The sequence below is a fragment of the Microchirus variegatus genome (genome assembly GCF_963457635.1).
Source record: "Microchirus variegatus genome assembly, chromosome: 9".
Lineage (NCBI taxonomy): Eukaryota > Metazoa > Chordata > Actinopteri > Pleuronectiformes > Soleidae > Microchirus > Microchirus variegatus.
Genome location: NC_139810.1, coordinates 17,370,115 through 17,389,191, shown reverse-complemented (window position 1 = coordinate 17,389,191; position 19,077 = coordinate 17,370,115). Strand labels below are relative to the sequence as shown.

Here is a 19,077-nt window from a genome sequence, read left to right as displayed (position 1 = left end):
CTTCCCTTGATTCCTGCAGTATCTGTGTGCCTTGTATAAAAGTCTGTAGACTGCTGCTAACATTGTTTCCCACCCCCCTCCTCCATCTTGTTTGCTTGTATTTTCTCTTGTCACCAACAGTTGTTCTCTTCTCTGCCGGTGAAGTTACTCTGTCCAGAAATCAGAGACCCAAAGTCAATATTGTCTGAGCAACACAGACATTTGTACAGGACACCCTTGTACACAGTGTGTTAATGGCACTGTTTTAAATCTACCTTAATTTTCCTGCTGCACTTTTTTTTTATTACATAGTTGTGTCTTCTGACATAAAAACAATACTGCTGTGTCTGAGGTAAGCTATTATACAGTATATGGGCCTGGTAGACATCCTGTAAAACTGTTATCTAATACGCCATAGTGTAATAGCAAACCTCTCTTGTGTCTGGTCTAAAATGTCAGTTCTCATGTAAGCATGTAAATATAAATGTACAAATTCCATTTTTCTTGACCGACTGACTTTGTTTTGAATGTAAACATTACTGTGAATGCTATAAAGCTAATGTTTAATGTCTCAAGGCCTATTTAACACGTCTTTCTCCTTTTATGTTACGCTTGAAACAAACAGCAGGTGAATTTTACTGAAGCGAGACGAGCAAGCAGTCACTCACAGAAAGATAACGTGACTGTCTTGCACACGTGTTTAATAACTCTGCTGGACATGGTAACTGTGTCAGTAGTTCATAGTGCAGCTGTGTCTTGTTGTACATTCCTCTCTTTTTCTCTTGTTATACTGTGTATTGACTCACTGCTTCCTCTGCTGTCTGGCTGTGTGAACTGCATGTTGGTAACACCAAGGGGTCACGCTGGCTGACCTCACTGAGAAGAAGAAAGGAAAGTTTGGCTGGTTCACTCAGTCCACAGAGACACAGGGTAAATGTGTGTGAGTGTGCTTGAGGGCCTGGGTGTGTTTTCTTGCACATGTTTGAAGACATCTTTGTCTTGGATGGTGTCTCCGCATGTGCTTTGCTGATGCTTTTGTTTGTGCTCTTGGACTTGCACATCCTTGCCATCCAACTCATAAGAAAATTAATCTCATGATGTTGCATTGTTCTCACTCAGCTGCTAGTGGAGGGAATCAACACTTTTATTCTGCACAACAGATTCAGTGGAAAGCAAACTTTAGTTAAAAAGTTTAAAAAAAAGTTAAAAATCCTGAAAACTTGGGTTAATCTCCGGAAATGTCTAAAATCTCTTAATTTAACAGAAGACTCTGGTGTGCAGAGGCGATTCTAGAGTCTGTAGGGGCCCTAAGCAAAAATTCCTAGGGGGCCCTTCCAACCAGTGTTCATCTCCATTATGTTATAAATAATCTGACACCAAAGAAAAATGTTCAAAATATATATTTTTTTCGAAATGAATGAAATAACATGGAAAAACCTTGTTATTAAAAAGTATGAGACTATAAATGTAAAGAACAATAAAATACTGTAAATAGCTTTTTTTTAAAACTATATAAACTTAGTAAATACATTACACTGTAAAGAACCCATATTATAAAACAATATAAATATATAGAACAATAAAATACTGTAAATAACTGAAAAAACATATATAAACTGAGTAAAAAAGATATGCATTACACTGTAAATAATCCTCTTCATTTTCCAGCTTGCAGAACGATAACTTCACACAGGTCAACGTGAGGTGGGGCCCCTTTAGGGAGGTTTCCTACTGAGATGTCATTGCAAATCGCCCATTGTTTTTTAAGGGGGACGGGGAGGTGGCTGGTCACTGCACATTTCAGTAAGAAAACTCCGAGTGTCGGGGGCCCCAAGCAGTTGCCTGCCTTGCCCGTTCACAAGCTGCGCCTCTGCTGGTGTGTTTAGTGTTAGTGTTTAGTGGAGTCTGTGCTCCAGTCATGGAGGAAGTACTGTTCAAATCTTTTTAATTAACTGATTCTAATGATTCAGTTACACTGAAAACAACTGCTTTACAAGCCACTAGTCACTAGTTTTGTGTGTCGCATGTAAAACAAAGTCACGGCAGTATCATGCTGCCGTGCAGTTATGACCCCGCCCACGTTGAGAAGGTATTATATTGTAATGGAAAACCAACCAAACCACGAAGAGGCGAAGCGAGGTGGTAAAACACCATTAATATTACACCTCGACAAAGCCTGTAATGTATAAAAAGCAAAACTAATATTATTGTTAGTTACAATTTAGACAATATAGACAACATTCTTAGTGCAGAAGAAACAAATATACATTCCAAAAACAAGACTATAAAGTAACAGTGTTGTATAAATGCTAAGCAGTGCAGTAGAGAGAGAGCAACTCGTAGTGTTTCACCATTGTATGGCGCCATCAAAGCACGTGTCAAACTCGAGGCCCGGGGGCCAGATGTGGCCCGCCACTTCATTTTATGTGGCCGTGAGTGATTAATTGGTCTTAAAAATCTGTGTTAAAATAGGTCTATGCTGCTTTAAGGCATGCGTTGACCATAAACTACATTTCCCACAATGCATGGCGATTGCGTTGCCCGCAAAGTGACGGCACTGCCACTAGATCGCAGTGTATCATTGTATATGCATCATGCGACGAGTGAAATAAGTAATAAATACAGAAAGTTATTTAGCAATATGTAATGGAGTAGTTACCTTTATTTTACTATTATATTTGGTTACATTTAGTTACATTTATTCTGTATGGCAGTTACATCTGGCCCTTTGAGGGTAGCCATTATGCTGATGTGGCCCTCAGTGAAAATGAGTTTGACACCCCTGTATTAAAGTATATTTATAGTCAACACAGTCGGATCTGTATTCACTCATTTACTCATGATCATTCAAAAAAATGTTTCATTTGTGACAATATTTAATGCATGTATGGTATATGTGATCTCCAGTATTTTGTATGCTGTAGTCCTGACTGTATGTAAGTCATTTCTGTTGCACCATACACACTGGATCAAACAGTTTGTTCAAATATTTCAACCACGCATTCAGTTCTGAGAGATTTGACAACCACTTGGACAATTGGAATATTTCCTCAGTGTAACTGTATCTATATTTTGAAAAGAGTCTACTCTTTCTTTTGGTAGTTTCGTTGTTTACATAGTCATAGAACACACTGTTTTGTGGGTCTTGGAAAATCAGTCAAAATGCTGAACCCTGAACGCTTGGCAGTTCTGCACTGAAAATGGCTGGCAACCAATGAGTTAAATGACAATAATTATGAACACAATCCAATTTGACTCAGGTCTGGCAGCCTGTGATCACACTGACCTGTATTCAGGAACCTTGTGTTTCTATCTTTGAAAACAAAAAATATTTTTGGAATTATGGAAAAAGCAAATGTCAAACTTTGAGAAGAAGTTTTTGTTTTTCTTCCTAGTGGTTTGGCTTGTTTTTTTTTTTTTGTCATTGGAGGTTAATTCAATCTAAGATTTTAACACGTTTTTCTTTAATAACCACACAGTTTCACCCCCCTAGAACCAAGCCAAACCATAAATGCATGTGTGTCAGTAGAAAAATCAGTCATCATGCAACTTAATGCTGAATGTTTGTCCTATATTTCTTTGTCAACCTCCTTTGTGTGTGTGTGTGTCTGTGTGTGCGTCACCATAGCGAGCATGCCCACTAGTGAGACAGAGTCGGTGAACACCGAGAATCAAAATGGAGAGGAAGACAAATCAAAGTGCTGTGGACCACTGTGGTGAGTGTGACGTAGTACAACTTTCATATATTTCATTGTATACTGATATTCGCCGAGCTTTTCCAGATAATCCACAACCAAGACACAATTTTTGTTTGTCCATATGTAAATTACACCCAAAGTGCACATTTTTGCTCTTTATTAAAAGGTGATTCATGTTTTTATTCTCCTCAGTCAAAAAATATCTAAGTCAAAGTGCAGGTTAGTACGTTGGTATAAAACTACCTGTTGTTTGTGTTCTTCATGCATGGCTGGTTTTTGCCTCACGTGTGACTCACTCAGATCCATAATGCTTTTTTTTGTACAGTCAGTCCACTGTTTGTCACGTTTTAATGATGACGAATTACTGTCTTCAATCCTCGTCTCACCACATTGTGTTTGTCTCTTGCACTTAAAATCTGTCTTTTGTGCTTTTTTTTCCCCAATCCATATCATTTTATGTCACCATGTTAAACTGCATAATGTGAAAATAATAAATTAAAACAGAATAATAACTTACATAGGTCTACTATGTGTTTACTACTTTTACTAATATTATTTATTTTCTAAATGTGTATTTTTCTGAACATGGCTGTGTATCCAGACTGTATATCTGTATAACTCCTTATCTGTCAGTCGTCAGTGGCGGCGGTGGAACCGGTTTTGCCGAAGAAAGTGTCGTGCCGCTGTGAAATCAGTGACGTTTTATTGGCTGGTGATCATCTTGGTGTTCCTCAACACTCTAACCATCGCCTCTGAACATTACAACCAGCCAGACTGGCTGACCGAAGTCCAGGGTATTTGTTTATTTCTGTTCTGTTCAGTGGTTGTAAAATGGGTTTACAGTTAGGTTTCCACGAGTTCACCTATGAGATGTTTGATGACTTTTTTCTCTCCACTCTTTCTCTCCTCCTCCAGATGTCGCCAACAAAGTTCTCCTGGCACTGTTCACTATGGAGATGCTGGTGAAGATGTACAGTTTGGGGCTGCAGGCCTACTTTGTCTCCTTGTTTAACCGCTTTGACTGTTTTGTCGTGTGTGGAGGCATCATAGAGACCATCCTGGTGGAGCTGGCCATCATGTCTCCTTTGGGCATCTCTGTTTTCCGATGTGTTCGCCTCCTTAGAATCTTTAAAGTCACACGGTGAGCAACACAAAACGTATTCCGAACGTCCTGACTGACTTTTGAGTATTACAGCCAGTGGCTTTAGTCTTGGGGCAATTAGAGCCATGTACGGAACCAGATGGCCTGACTTCCAAGATGTCACTCCTGGTGCAGGATATAGTGAAATTTAATGTGGTTTCTGTTTTTATGGTACGCTTTGCCTGCCATTGAAACAATTTCCATATTTGTTCCCCATGTGTTTGTTCCTTTGTTAAGTTGTTGAATTATTTTCCTCTTCAGTCATTGGGCGTCTCTCAGTAACCTGGTGGCCTCACTGCTCAACTCCATGAAGTCTATCGCCTCCCTGCTGCTGCTGCTCTTCCTCTTCATCATTATTTTCTCCCTGCTTGGCATGCAGCTCTTTGGGGGCAAATTCAACTTTGATGAGACTGTGACCAAGAGGAGCACGTTTGATAATTTCCCCCAGGCTCTGCTCACTGTTTTTCAGGTTGGTGTTTTCATTTTATTTAGGATGTATGACATACACTCATAACAAGAGGCTTGAACTAACAGTCAGAGAGCTTCAGCAGAAGTATAATTTCAATTTCAGGAGAGATTATTTTAATTTGACAGAAAGAAAAAAAAATATATGCATACAATAACCTGATTGTGTCAGTTGTTATATTGATATTAGAAGCTGTGTCAGCTCTATGGTAGCCATTCTGGACTACCATGTTTCTACAACATCTTTTGAGTTTTGATGCTAAATGAATCCCATACAAGTTATCCAACACACTTGGAAGGATTGGTTGAGGTGAAGGATATATTACTTTACCAATAAATGCTGCAACAGTGTGCACACTGCTCCTTTAAAGTGGATATGTAGTCATATTAACAGTCAGAGAAATGTAGCAAATTAAATTCTAATTCTTCAGGAAATCACATCATGAAGTGCAATAGAAATTAATCATTTAGAAACATATTTCTACTCTAACTTGTGCTGTTAAAAGCCTGGTAAATGTTATTTTCTCTCATTGGAGATAAGATTGTGATGTCATCTATTGCCAGATCTTGACAGGAGAAGACTGGAATACAGTGATGTATGATGGTATCATGGCGTATGGTGGGCCGGCCTCCTCCGGAATGGTGGTCTGCATTTACTTCATCATCCTCTTCATCTGTGGAAACTGTATCCTGCTGACCTCTAACACACAAAAAAAAAACCTATTATAAACAAAATCCACATCTTCTCTCTCACACGTAGGAAGACTGTGTTTTGCCATTGAAACAGTCCATGTTCTACCATATCCACAAAGTCCACGGAGTCTTTTTCACGATTAGGTCTCGTCATGTTCGTCAGTGTTGTTCAGTCCCTGAGTCACATGATCAGACATCCTGCTAAATGTCTTCTTGGCCATCGCCGTTGACAACCTGGCAGACGCAGAGAGCCTCAACACAGCACAGAAGGAGGAGGAGGAGGCCAAGAAGAGGAAGAACAGCGCCAAGTACGTCCGAGGACACCTTTATATTTCGTGTTCACGCTTTCAGTTTAATCGTTTTTGTGCACATTTGTCACTTGCACTTGCATTTGGCAGAGAAATTGTCCTTCTGCCTTGTTAGGTGCTTCCTCTTTGTCTCAAACAGGGAAATTAGTTTGGATAAGAAGAGAGCTGAAGTAACAGAAGCCAGTGATGGAGAGTCCAAGGTAAAACAACAAAACAAAAACAAAGGAGCTCTGGTTCTCTTCATAAATCAATTATTTGTGCACAATTGTGTTTTCGTCTCAGCAATATTTTCAAAATTCTAAACCTGATCACTATGTTTAGATGCCAGCAGGTGTCACGTCAGAAGAAGTCGAGTTGTATCCTGCCGTTGATTCTCCAGGTAAAAGAAGCATCTTGAGAAAGTGAAGCTTTAATTCACTTTCGCTAAAATGCTAAAAGAAAGCTAATAAATGTGATTTTACAATTCTTTTTGGTCAGAAAATTATTCAAGCACAGAAATATTTCACACCACTGAGTTAGACATTTAATAGCAATTTATGGTCCGGAAAGTTATACTAATATACAGTACAGTATATTATTCTTGGATTATTGCCCAGGGCTAAATCTTCTTCTTTTTATATACGACATCAGGCTGTTGACTGAACTCACCCTGTTTCTGTCCCAGTGTGTGACAATGTCAATGATACCGTCAACCTCCCAGAAGTGCCACCTGGACCGCGCCCCCAAAGGCTCTCTGAGCTCACTATCAAAGAGAAGACTCCGCCCATCCCTGACGGAAGCGCCTTCTTCATCTTCAGCAGCACCAACCCGTGAGTCTCACTCACGTTTGCATGGTAGATCTGAAGCTGTGTCACTACTTAAGCCAAGGCAGTTTCATTTAAAGGGAACAAAGGTAGATTCAAAGTTCTAGACAAAAATCTTTAAATAAATAATAAATAAAATAATAATAATAAATTATCTAAATTATAGAAATTTCAATATTTGTTATTTTATTTTGTAAAAAAAATCATGTAACATGTCAAACATCTTAAATAAGTTAAAGTTAAGTTAAAAAAAATATGTAAATAAATGTTAAAGAAAAAATACATTCCCTTAATAACAGGATAATTAAAAGGAAAATCCCAAAAGTTATATAAAAAATTGTAAAATATTAAAAAATATAAGACATTTTTAAAAAGATTAATAAAAAAGTACCTCAGATTAAACTGCAATAAACGGCCCATTTCTGAAACCATCAGGCACTTGGTTCACGGAGGTATTTTACTTGTGTAACACAAGTTGTGTTACAGCCTCTGTGTCTTCATCCGTCTGCTCACTTATCTCTCTTTTTCTCTAGGTTTCGTGTTTTCTGCCATAAGCTGATCAACCATCAGATCTTCACCAACCTCATCCTGGTCTTCATCATGCTCAGCTCCGTCTCTCTGGCTGCTGAGGACCCCATACGCAACTTCTCTGCTCGCAATATTGTATGTACACATCCACGAGAACTGCAGGCCTCAAAGTGTCCTGACAGTGTGCTCCACGTCGTAGGGGTGGGGTAGGGGTGGAGGTCACTGTAACTGACAAGTGGCAGCAAAGAGATATTGACAGTTCTCTGTAGGAGAAGCTCAGCATTCATAAATATCTTAGGCTCCTGGTTGTGTGTGCGTGGTTGTCATGGAGTATCAGTACATTTGGATCTTGTCTGCCTTGACCTTTGCCTTGACTTTTTAAAATGAAACAGGCAGAAAGGTGAGAAAAAGGTCAAACAACAAAAACCCCAACAATTTTACTGATGGTAAACAGTGATATTAATCCCTACGACCAACAGTAGTTGGTTTGTTTGATTTTTCTCGCGTTCATTAAATGATGTCACAGCCACACGTTGTCATGTAGAGCTGCATCATCACAACGCTGAGTCTGCAAATGCTCGAAACCCACGTTTCTATCTCAGTTACAATGGGTTTCGTATTGTAATGATAATAATGATATAATTTATACATTATGGTGTAACATTATTATGTGTACTTACATTGCCTTTACATCAAAGCAAGCTGCACTAGGCAATTTCAGTGTTAGTATCTGCTCATTTTAAATCTCAAGCATTCCTCACCCTGACATTATGCAATGTGTTGACAACAAACTGCTTCTAACAGACATGGCACGACATGAGCTTTAGCAATGCTGTGCCAAGCCAAGCCAAGCCGTGATGACATGTGTTTCCACTACAGCTTCACAGCAGGGGAAAGCTGCTGCTGTGGTTATGTGTGGTAGGAAGGACTTCCACAGCCAGCCTGTGACGTCTCCTCCTCCTCTCTGTGTCCTCAGCAGCTAAAGCTCCTGTGTGTCTCTACTGGAGATTAGAGAGAAATCTATTAGTATTGGTCCTTTCGTTGGATCGCTTTGGTTTAGTTTAGTTTCTCTCGTGTTTTCCAAACACTTTCATTACAACAATGCACGGTAAAATACTGCAGTACTAACAGCCAACAAAAGTCCAGAATAGGACTTTTTCAACACATGATCACCATCATGCAGTGGAAGACACTTGCACAATAACAGCATTTGTTGACAACATGGCTTGGCTTGAATTCCTACTCTGCTTCAGAAAACCATCACAATCCCCAAAATGAAACTTTGGCTAGTTTAAAATGAAAGAAATTACCTAGTGCAGTCTTTTTTGCGATTTACTTGTTACCTGTGTATTTAATTGTATAACTGTATTTTTTTTTTACAGCCAATCTATTTAATAGTTCATTCACATCACTGTTATCCTGGAATGACATGAACTTGTGCATTACCTCTTGCAGATACTTGGTTATTTTGACTATGCTTTCACCGCAATCTTTACTGTTGAGATCCTGTTGAAGGTAAATGTCGTTTGCGTGCTGTGTTGTGCTGTGCTGGGTAGAGCTTCAGTAACCCTGCGTGCTTATGTCACTCTTATTGCTTCCTCAGATCCTAGGCTATGCAGACTATGTCTTCACTAGTATGTTTACATTTGAGATCCTTATTAAGGTAAACAATAACAAACTGTTATGCTGCTTCAGGCAACAAACCACCTCCGAGCTTGCTGAACACATCCTCCTTCCCCTCACGTTTGTCTCGACAGTTTTGGATTAAAATGGCCGCCTGCTTGTCTTGTTGTTATGGCGCCAAACCATCAACATTGGAGCTCTTATGTATTTGTCAGATATCTTTTTGTTGTCAGTCTCTATTCCATCACTGTCCACTACCATTCTTTGTCCTCAACCTTTTTTACAGACCAGAGTGCAGACACTTATATACTCACGTATACCCCTCCTGTTATCCTTGGAGTCAATTTGACCCTTTTTAATGTTTAATATCTCTAAAAAAATTATTTCCATCATTTTTTCCCCTTCATATTCCCAATGGGGACAACTGGGTGAACATAAAATTAATACAATGATATGTTTTCAGTGTCCCGTACACATGATGTATACATCTGTGTTCCTTGTGGTCAAATTGACCACAGGCTGATTTAGCTGTATAAAACATATATGAAATATCAATATATATATATTAGGATATTGAGGTGGTTATAAAATGCAATTTTGTCTTCAAAAGATGACCTTCTGTGACCCTAAACCAAACATAACCATAACCATATTTTTCCCATGCTTTGGGGGCGGGGACATTGATACTTCACATAACATAGGGGAGGAGCTAACATTTTAATGGTTGCACAGCAACCTTCTAAACCATTGCTCTATTAAAATAAATAAATAATAATAATAAAAATAAAAATTTCATGTGTTATGTCTTAAGATCAAAAAGAGTACATTACAAGTTTTGTTTCAGTACACTTTCTGGCCTAGTCTCCCTTTTTTTATAATCTGTGTATTTGTGTGTGTGTGTCAAAGAATGTATTGTGCATGTGTGTGTACATGTCTTTATTAGGTTGTGAGGACACTTTTAGGCAGAAAACCATAATTGTGAGGACACATTAATGCTGTAAGGACATTTTGGCTGGTCCTCACAGCTTCAAAGGGTTTTGAAGGGGGTCAGACGAGGTTTTACGGATTTATTTGACATATGGTAACATGGAGGCAATGCATTATGTCCATGAGTGTCCTCATGACCATAGAGAGACTTCAAATTGTTTCAAAGTAATGTTTGTGAGTGTAAATCCAACCTTTCCCTGACACTTTGTGTTTTGAAAGAAAATAATGTCGCTTTGCTTGCACCGCAGTAGAATAGTGGAATAAGATCGCGTTGATTGTTTTGTCACTGCTTTTCAGAAAATGTGAATCAATATAGATTAGTGTCATGTAATGTGACTGCAGGTTACTGAAATGTCTGTTTATACTGTAGAGGAGGAAAAAAAAACTCAATTTATCTCTTTAGATTTTAGTACATTTAAGGTTCTCATGAAAATGAATAGTGTAAATAATGATCTATATTTGTAATCAGTCCCTGGTGGCTGGAGAATTTCCCAAATATTCAATGAATCACTGTTCTTATGAACATAAATATTGCAAATCATCTTTTTCAACAGATGATGAAAAGGTGTATACCACTGAATATCAAATTTTAGTCTGACTTAAGACTGTCTCTGTACGTGTTTTAAAGCAGATCTGTTGTCTTTAGTCCTGACTTTAGTCTTTTCTCTGTCCATCTGTTCAGATGACTGCATTTGGTGCATTCCTTCATAAAGGGGCATTCTGTAGAAACTACTTCAACCTATTAGACCTGCTGGTTGTTGGCGTGTCTCTCTTGTCCTTTGGTATTCAGTAAGTATCAACATAACACTTTCTATTACACAGTATATATATTGATATATATATATTCAATATAAATATATATATTTATATTGAATATATTGATCACTTGTGAGTTGCTTTCGATCAAACCATCTGCCAAAATCTTATGTTTCAATGAATTACCATGCACATGACTTTGAACTTTAAATATAAAACTGCAGCTCGTTAGCTTAGCTTAAGCTTAAGGTAAGATCTTGTCTGTGTGTTGCTCGATAATATACTCCACCATATGCAAAGAAAGTGTGACTTTAATGTATCTTGCTACTTTAAAACAAAGATTTTGCACAGTACAAAAATGCAACAACATTCCAACAAATACCATTGTTTTTTTTCTTGATACCAAAATTTGGATTGAATGACAAGAACTCTGCATTTAGTTTATTTAACAAAAATGGGAAATGGTGTTTTTTTTTGGTTTGTTTGTTTCTATAGGTCTTCTGCCATCTCTGTCGTGAAGATTCTGCGTGTTTTGAGAGTCCTCCGTCCACTCAGGGCCATCAACAGAGCCAAGGGACTCAAGGTCACTAACACAACATGGTGCTGTTTCTGTGTGCACGCGCGTGTGTGTGTGTGTGTGCCCGCATGTGTGCATGTGTATCAACACCAAATAACCTTAAAACTTCTTTTTCAGCATGTGGTCCAGTGTGTGTTTGTGGCGATCAGGACCATTGGCAACATCATGATCGTCACCACTCTGCTGCAGTTCATGTTCGCTTGTATCGGCGTGCAGCTCTTTAAGGTACGTTATAGAAACTGAAAGAGGGAAATGCTGACAGTGACTGGCCTAACTGTTCTTCTGGCTCATCAAATCCACTTGTTCTTCCGATGTAAATCATGAAATGTTTGTATAGATGTATAGTAGAATAAGTGAAACCATTGTCTGTGTTTTTTCTTTTCAATAAAGGGGAAATTTTATCAATGCACGGATGATGCAAAGACCAGCCCAGAGGAGTGCAAGTGAGTTTGTTTTATTCTCCCAGCTCTGAACATTAAGTCTGGGTGTCTGAGTGTAAATTGTGCATGCATAAGTTAAACATTTCATCTTTAAATCACAGGGGTACATACATTTTCTACAACAACGGGGACAACGCCCCGCCCATGGTGAGGGAGAGGATCTGGTACAACAGTGACTTCAACTTTGACAATGTCCTCATGGCCATGATGGCTCTCTTTACCGTCTCCACCTTTGAAGGCTGGCCCACGTAAGTACAGATGTGTGTCTGAGGTAAAAACTTGTGATGAAAAAAGATGTGATTATCACTGTGGAGAATAAGAGTGAGACTCTGATAATGATAAAGAGTTTTATCTCAATTTGAATGAAAATGCTCCATTGTTCTTTTTCAATAACGGGAAGTTAAGAGATGCTGCCATCTTAAGACTGTGATTAGATCTTTGTGTGTGTATGAATGTGCAATGTAAACATGCGTTTGTGTGATTATAAGACTTTAAATACAGCGTTAGTCCCTGTAAAGTGAAAAAAATATATATTTTCAGACTTTGTCATCCCATAGAAAAATGTGTTATTAATCACATTGCCATATTTATTATAGTATAGCTTTTCTGTGTGTTTGTGGTTAGAGTTAAGACAAACAAACCAAAGGCATTGTTGTAGGAGCAGTTACTCACAAGTTAACAGGTAAACTGCTGATGAAGCTCACTGAGGGTTTCCATATCACTGCATATACAATGATGCACTGCAATCGAGTGGCGGTGCCGTCACTTTGTGGGTAACACAATCACCATGCATTGTGGGAAATGTAGTTTATGGTCAACGCACACCTTAAAGCAGGGTAGACCTATTTTAACACAGATTTATAAGACAAATTAATCACTCGCGGGCCACATAAAATGAGGTGGCGGGCCACATCTGGCCCCCGGGCCTTGAGTTTGACACATCATTGTACAACCGGAAGTCAACATGTACATGTCGTCACACGTCGTTTTCCAGTCAGTCGTCATGGAAACGTGTCATGCGCTAACGTGCCCAGCACTAGTTATAATTAATTTGTTCTCAGACACTATTTTCTAACCTATATTCAGTAATGTGCGAAGAGCAGAAACTCTGCATTTACTTTACACACACTTGAAACTGTGTGTGTGTGTGCATTCCTGCAGGCTTTTGTACAAGGCCATCGACTCCAACAGAGAGAACATGGGACCCATCTACAACTACCGCGTCGAGATCTCCATCTTCTTCATCATCTACATCATCATCATCGCCTTCTTCATGATGAACATCTTTGTTGGTTTCGTCATTGTCACCTTCCAGGAGCAGGGTGAGAAGGAGTACAAAAACTGTGAGCTGGACAAGAATCAGGTAGCGTGTGACGGCATTTGTCTGTGTAATATTACAATTGCAAAGAAGAAGAGATATGAACTAACAGTGTCTAACTGTCTGTTTGTTTCTCCATAACCACCACAGCGTCAGTGTGTGGAATATGCTCTTAAAGCTCGTCCACTGCGACGCTACATCCCCAAAAACCCCTACCAGTACAAGTTCTGGTATGTGGTCAACTCCACTGGCTTTGAGTACATCATGTTTGTCCTAATCATCCTCAACACCTTGTGTCTCGCCATACAGGTAAATGCTCTGTATTTGGTCCTTTGGCTAAAATGTACATGTATTAGGTGGTGCACTTTCATTTAATTGTGCATACGTATATAATGACAATTAAGGATTCATATGTTTGGGAATGTAAAAGATGAGTTTCCTTAATTTACGTAAGAATTACAAATTGAATTTTTTTCAAAGATCGAATTATCCATGTAATTTATATAATTGTGTTTGCAGCAACAGGTGAATTTTCTTTTATCAGAGAGATTTTTGACTGGAATCAGTTAATAAAAAATAATGCTTGAAGAACACTGTGTGTCTTTGCAGCACCACGGTCAGTCTCATCTGTTTAACTATGCCATGGACATCCTCAACATGGTCTTCACTGGGGTTTTCACTGTGGAGATGATTCTCAAGCTCGTCGCCTTCAAACCCAGAGTAAGTCTCCTCTGCGTGGTAGAGCGTCCATTCCCAAACTTAGAAGTAATTACAACACTTTTCAATACACACATTTGCTTTTTGCCAATTGTTGTTCCATCCAATATGACCCCCCCACCAAATATGAGAGCTATGTTCCAGAATGAATTTGAGGGATCAGCAAATCCAGTGACACCTGTTACAGTTAAGTCCACTGTTAATTAAAAAACAATAAAAAATAATAATTCAAATCCCATGGCTCTGCCTTCATGATTCCGATTCTTAAAATCGATTTGACATAATATTATGTTTTCATGATGTTTAATTACCAAACTTTAAGCAAATTATTTTTAATTTATATTCTAATTACGACCCACCTGATGAACCTTCCCAGCTCATATTTTGCACAGCAGCCATTTTGTTATGTTATGTTAAGACAGTGTTACAGAGAACCAGCAGCAAAAGTCAGCCGTCATTAATGTGACGAAATTAGTCACACCTGTGACTTTCCTTCCGTGACCTGTCAAAAATGGCTGCAGTGCAAAGGGCCTGACACTCAAACTACATGCATTGACATGTAAAACTCAGACTTTTTTTTATTTTTTATTTTCAAGACACCACCTTTTCCTTGTATCCCAGCACCTCACACTCGTCCTGTCCCTCTTCTCTCCCCCTCTGTTTCCCTTTAATGGTGCTTACTGGGACTTTGCTATTTCCTCCTCATACTGAACCTTCATTCCTCCTGTCACTATACAACCCCCTCACCCTTGTATACCTTTTCCTGCCCCCATACTCCCCCCTGCTGGCTGTGCATATTGTCATATTCAGGGTTATGTCGGGGATGCCTGGAACGTCTTCGACGCTCTGGTGGTGATTGGCAGTGTAATCGACATCATACTCAGCCAGGTAGAAAGACATCAGTATGTAAAAAAAAACCCCCTGTAATTTCCTCTTCCTGCTCTCACACTGCTGCTGCCACCTCCCTTCACATCTTTCCTCCTTTCCTGCCTCCCTCCCTCCCTCCCTTCCTTTCTGTCTTACGTTTGATTTCTATTTTTCAGTCACAAAGTCTGCTGATTCCGGACTTGATTGATGATTGATGAGCACCACAGACCACATATGCACATAATTATTTCAAAATGTGTTATGGCATGGCTACATATATAAATCACATATGTACATATGTGTGTAATACCCTGTCGATTGGATCTTGTTGAATTGTTTAGAGTTTGGAGTCTGTGGTGGCCATTTTTTTTTTTTCAGTCGCAACTTTTTCAATGTTGTCTTCTTTCTATCTTTCATAATTCATTTTCTTTCTTTTTGCTTCCTTGCTCTGCTGTTTCTCTTTCTTTTCTCTTTTCTGTGTGGCTTTGTTGCTTGTGCTCGCAGAACTATTTTGCTGATGCATGGAACACGTTTGATGCCTTAATTGTTGTGGGTAGCGTGGTTGACATTGCCATCACTGAGATTAATGTAAGTAGTCATTTGTCGCACACATATACAGTACAGTATGACACTTAAAGGGACTCTCCCGGCAGTGGGGCCTTGCTGTGGTATCAGAGTTGCATTCAAAATTACAATATTTTCATTTGATCTGCCATTCAACTACTATAAATGTGATTTTATAGCTTTTGAATGTATGTTTTGAGTATAGTGAGACATTAAATAATGAATATAACTGAATAAAGAGAAGGAAATGGTGGCAGGAGGCTTTCACACTTGTTGTGATGTTTGTTGTGCTGTAATTTATTAGAAGTCACTGTAGACTTTCACTCATCAGACTCTAGGATACCTACAAATGTACAAAATAAATATTACACACAGAAAGATGAAGTACATTATGAGTCATATTTACTTAAAGGATAAATTCTGTAAATCCTGCCTAGCCCGTCAGCACCAAATGTACAAGTAGCAAAATGCACTGGTCACTTTTTGTTATTAACGTTTGCTATTGAAATATGATATGAGTTTGAAATGAATACTTAAAATGTATAGAATGATCTATAAATATGTAGTTACAGTCATTAGTCAAACAACAGATTAACTAAAAACAAAAAAACTAAACTTTTTTTTAATTCCACGCTTGCATCTCATGTGGGGTGTTAATTGCTGAAAATATGCTGAAAGGCTTTGTTATGATTGGCTTTACGCTTTACAATGATGATGTGCTTGTTTGAAATGGTGGCGTAAGTGAAGGTGACGTGTTGTTTATGTGATTACGTGCGCAGTGTAAGGTGTAAGGTATGGATGATATGATGATATTTGCAGCAGCATTGACTGGTGAATGTGTAACTCGGATTAACCATAGGCTTTTGGTTTCAAGTCGGCAGCCCTTCCTGTCGTCAAGGTGATAGTGGAGCCAGGGGTAAGAAGAACCCCCCTCCTCCTCCATCAAAGTCCCTCACCCTCTCCTTTTGTGTTATTGGAAAACGTTTTCAGTGTCAAGATCTTTTTGTTGTCACTCTCTGTCAGTCACATACCGATGAAAACACTGAGATGCATTTTTCTTCCAGAACGTCTGGTTTCATATATTGTGTAAAACGTGAGGGTTTGTGACTGAACTGTGTTTGTCAAAGTCTTGTTTTCAATTCACCTGGTTTGTTGCATTTTGGCTCCTCTTTCATTCAGCCGGCCATTTTTGTCCTGTCTGGGTGCATGGCATGACGCAGGGAGACAGTACTGCTGAATGGTTATTTGGTCATTTCCTCATTTCATCATAGCTTAGCAAGTGCCATCAGATGACCAACACTGGGTCATCACTCTGTTTTGAGTTTACATTTCTTCTTATAGGTCTTTAAGTGATACTTTTAATTCTGTATGTTGCTCATTTTTTAATCAGACGAGTTAAATGTACTCTGTGTGTATGTGCGTGCGTGTGTACTTGTATTTGTTTTATCTTTAGGACCTTTTCTGGCACAAACACTGAACTTGTCAGGACCAGTCGTCCCTATGGAGACCTCCTAATGAGGCAGAATCTCATTTAGGGCTAAGATTCAAATTCTGGCTAGGGTGACCTTAAGGTCAAGGTATGGATAAGGTACACAGTGAACATTTAATTGAACCTTGTCTTTCAAAAAAAATGCAACCAGATGCTGCAATCTCTGTCAGACTGTCAGAAAAATCAGAATTAGCTATTGTGCCCAAATCATTCAGCCCTGGTGTCTGTGCACTCTCACATGCATGTGTGTGTGTGTGTGTGTGTTTGTAGAGTTAGTCCTACAGGTCTGTTAGTACAGTTAAAGTGGAGGGAGTCCACATTATGGGATATTTTAATAACATATAGTTTGTTGACTAATATTACCCATACGTGATGATTTAACTGTGCTGTTGCCTGGCAGCAAAAACATTCATTTACAAGGAAACAAAGGCCTTTTGCATGTTCTCCCTGTGTGTGTGTGTGTGGGTTTTCTCCGGTCTCCGCCCACAGTCTAAACACATATAAATAATAAATGAACACTGAATAAATGCCCATAGGTGTGAATCTGAGGGTGAATGTTTATGTCTCTATATGTTGGCCCTGTGATGGAATGGCGACCCGTCCAGGGTGTGCCTCGCCTTTTGCCATGTGACAGCTGGAATTGGCTCCAGTGACCCGCTACCCTCGTGTGGAGGATAAAGTGGTAGACGATGAGTGAATGGATTGATGACTGCATGCGTGAATGTATAATCGTCACAGAGGTTTGACTTTGGTTCGTACGGCGTCTGTTTTTCGTGATCATTTTTCCCCTTGTTCACTCCAGAACACAGAAGACAGCGCTCGCATCTCCATCACCTTCTTCCGCCTGTTCAGAGTAATGCGATTGGTCAAACTGCTGAGCAGGGGGGAGGGCATTAGGACTCTGCTGTGGACCTTCATCAAGTCCTTCCAGGTGAGACCACAAGATAAGCAGCCATCTTGAATTTGCAGTTACATTTGGCAAAGGTTTTATGTTTAGGCCACACGGTCAAACTTCAGAACACTACCAGGCAATGCCATGAGAAGGACATGACTACAAAAAAGAAAATTAAGACATGATAAAACTTTGTAAATCCAGTTTGCATAACATTTCCATGAGTTTCACTGTGTAACTTTCACAGATTCAAAAGGGCGTGGCCACGGCAGCCATCAGAATTTGGGTGAATTTTGATTGGCTCGAAACTTGATATGTGAGAGCAAGGGCCCGCCCTGAACACATCTGATGAAAAATTACTTGCACGCAGGAAGTTGATTGTCCAAAACAGGAAGTACCCTTTAAATCGCACATCCATTGACCGATCAGCTAGAAACTTGATATGTGAGACCAAGGGCCAGCCCTGAACTTGTCTTCAAGAAATTACAAGTTGGTAACTGGGAACTGGAAGTGCCCTGTAACTCTTCATAATAAGTACTGCGTCAAAGAAACCCAACAAAAGATGCCACAAACAGTTTATTAGGACAGATGAAAATGCAGAATGTGCATAATTACTGCTGCAGTTAGTGTAAAAGGTAAAAATCAGCAGACTAAAGACTCACATGAACATAACACAAATAACCAAAATGAGACTGAGATTATATTGTTTGTGAAGGAGTCTCAGCAGCTCAATCTGAGGAAAAACATGAGCAAAATTAAAAACCCAATGAACCCCCAGACGAGATGTTTGATTCCCGTAGATCAACCAACTCAACAAATATTATATCTAACATAGCCTTATGTCCCACATTGTAAAAAAAACCCACATTTTATTATGTATGAATAATCAAATACAACCTTTCAAAATTGTCAGCAGAGAAAAATAAGTACACTGCATATGAACCCAAAATGATTATGTATGATATTAATTTACAAAGACGAAAACTAAGCACATTTTCGCTACAATTTTAATTCATTTTAGTTAGTTTTATAAACACAATTAAGTTTCAGTTACTTATCTGGGTTTTTTTAAACTCTAGTTTTCAATTTTAGTTTTCCTTATTTCATGAACTAATAACCTTGCATGTGATAATAAGCCTGTGTATGTTCTGTTACCATCACAGTGAATTACTGTATTCTGTGGCTCTTTTTTGTGTCAGAGTCTGTGTTGTACTAATGCAGCAGTCTTCTGT

The 19,077-nt window shown here is 39.0% G+C and overlaps 1 protein-coding gene across 1 annotated transcript in view; it reads left to right on the top strand.

Moving 5' to 3' along the window:
* Positions 1 to 19,077, top strand: part of cacna1db (calcium channel, voltage-dependent, L type, alpha 1D subunit, b) — a gene marked incomplete at both ends in the record, with an annotated part of 63,222 nt that overhangs the window by 30,660 nt on the left and 13,485 nt on the right. The window contains 22 exon segments of the mRNA XM_083895043.1: positions 835 to 909; positions 3,608 to 3,695; positions 3,870 to 3,896; positions 4,311 to 4,471; positions 4,593 to 4,818; positions 5,080 to 5,287; positions 5,848 to 5,968; positions 6,170 to 6,284; positions 6,286 to 6,311; positions 6,949 to 7,093; positions 7,621 to 7,750; positions 9,071 to 9,130; positions 10,908 to 11,014; positions 11,477 to 11,564; positions 11,676 to 11,783; positions 11,949 to 12,001; positions 12,100 to 12,246; positions 13,160 to 13,361; positions 13,467 to 13,625; positions 13,926 to 14,036; positions 15,405 to 15,488; positions 17,756 to 17,884. Of these exon segments, the coding sequence (XP_083751169.1) occupies positions 835 to 909; positions 3,608 to 3,695; positions 3,870 to 3,896; positions 4,311 to 4,471; positions 4,593 to 4,818; positions 5,080 to 5,287; positions 5,848 to 5,968; positions 6,170 to 6,284; positions 6,286 to 6,311; positions 6,949 to 7,093; positions 7,621 to 7,750; positions 9,071 to 9,130; positions 10,908 to 11,014; positions 11,477 to 11,564; positions 11,676 to 11,783; positions 11,949 to 12,001; positions 12,100 to 12,246; positions 13,160 to 13,361; positions 13,467 to 13,625; positions 13,926 to 14,036; positions 15,405 to 15,488; positions 17,756 to 17,884 (2,570 nt within the window).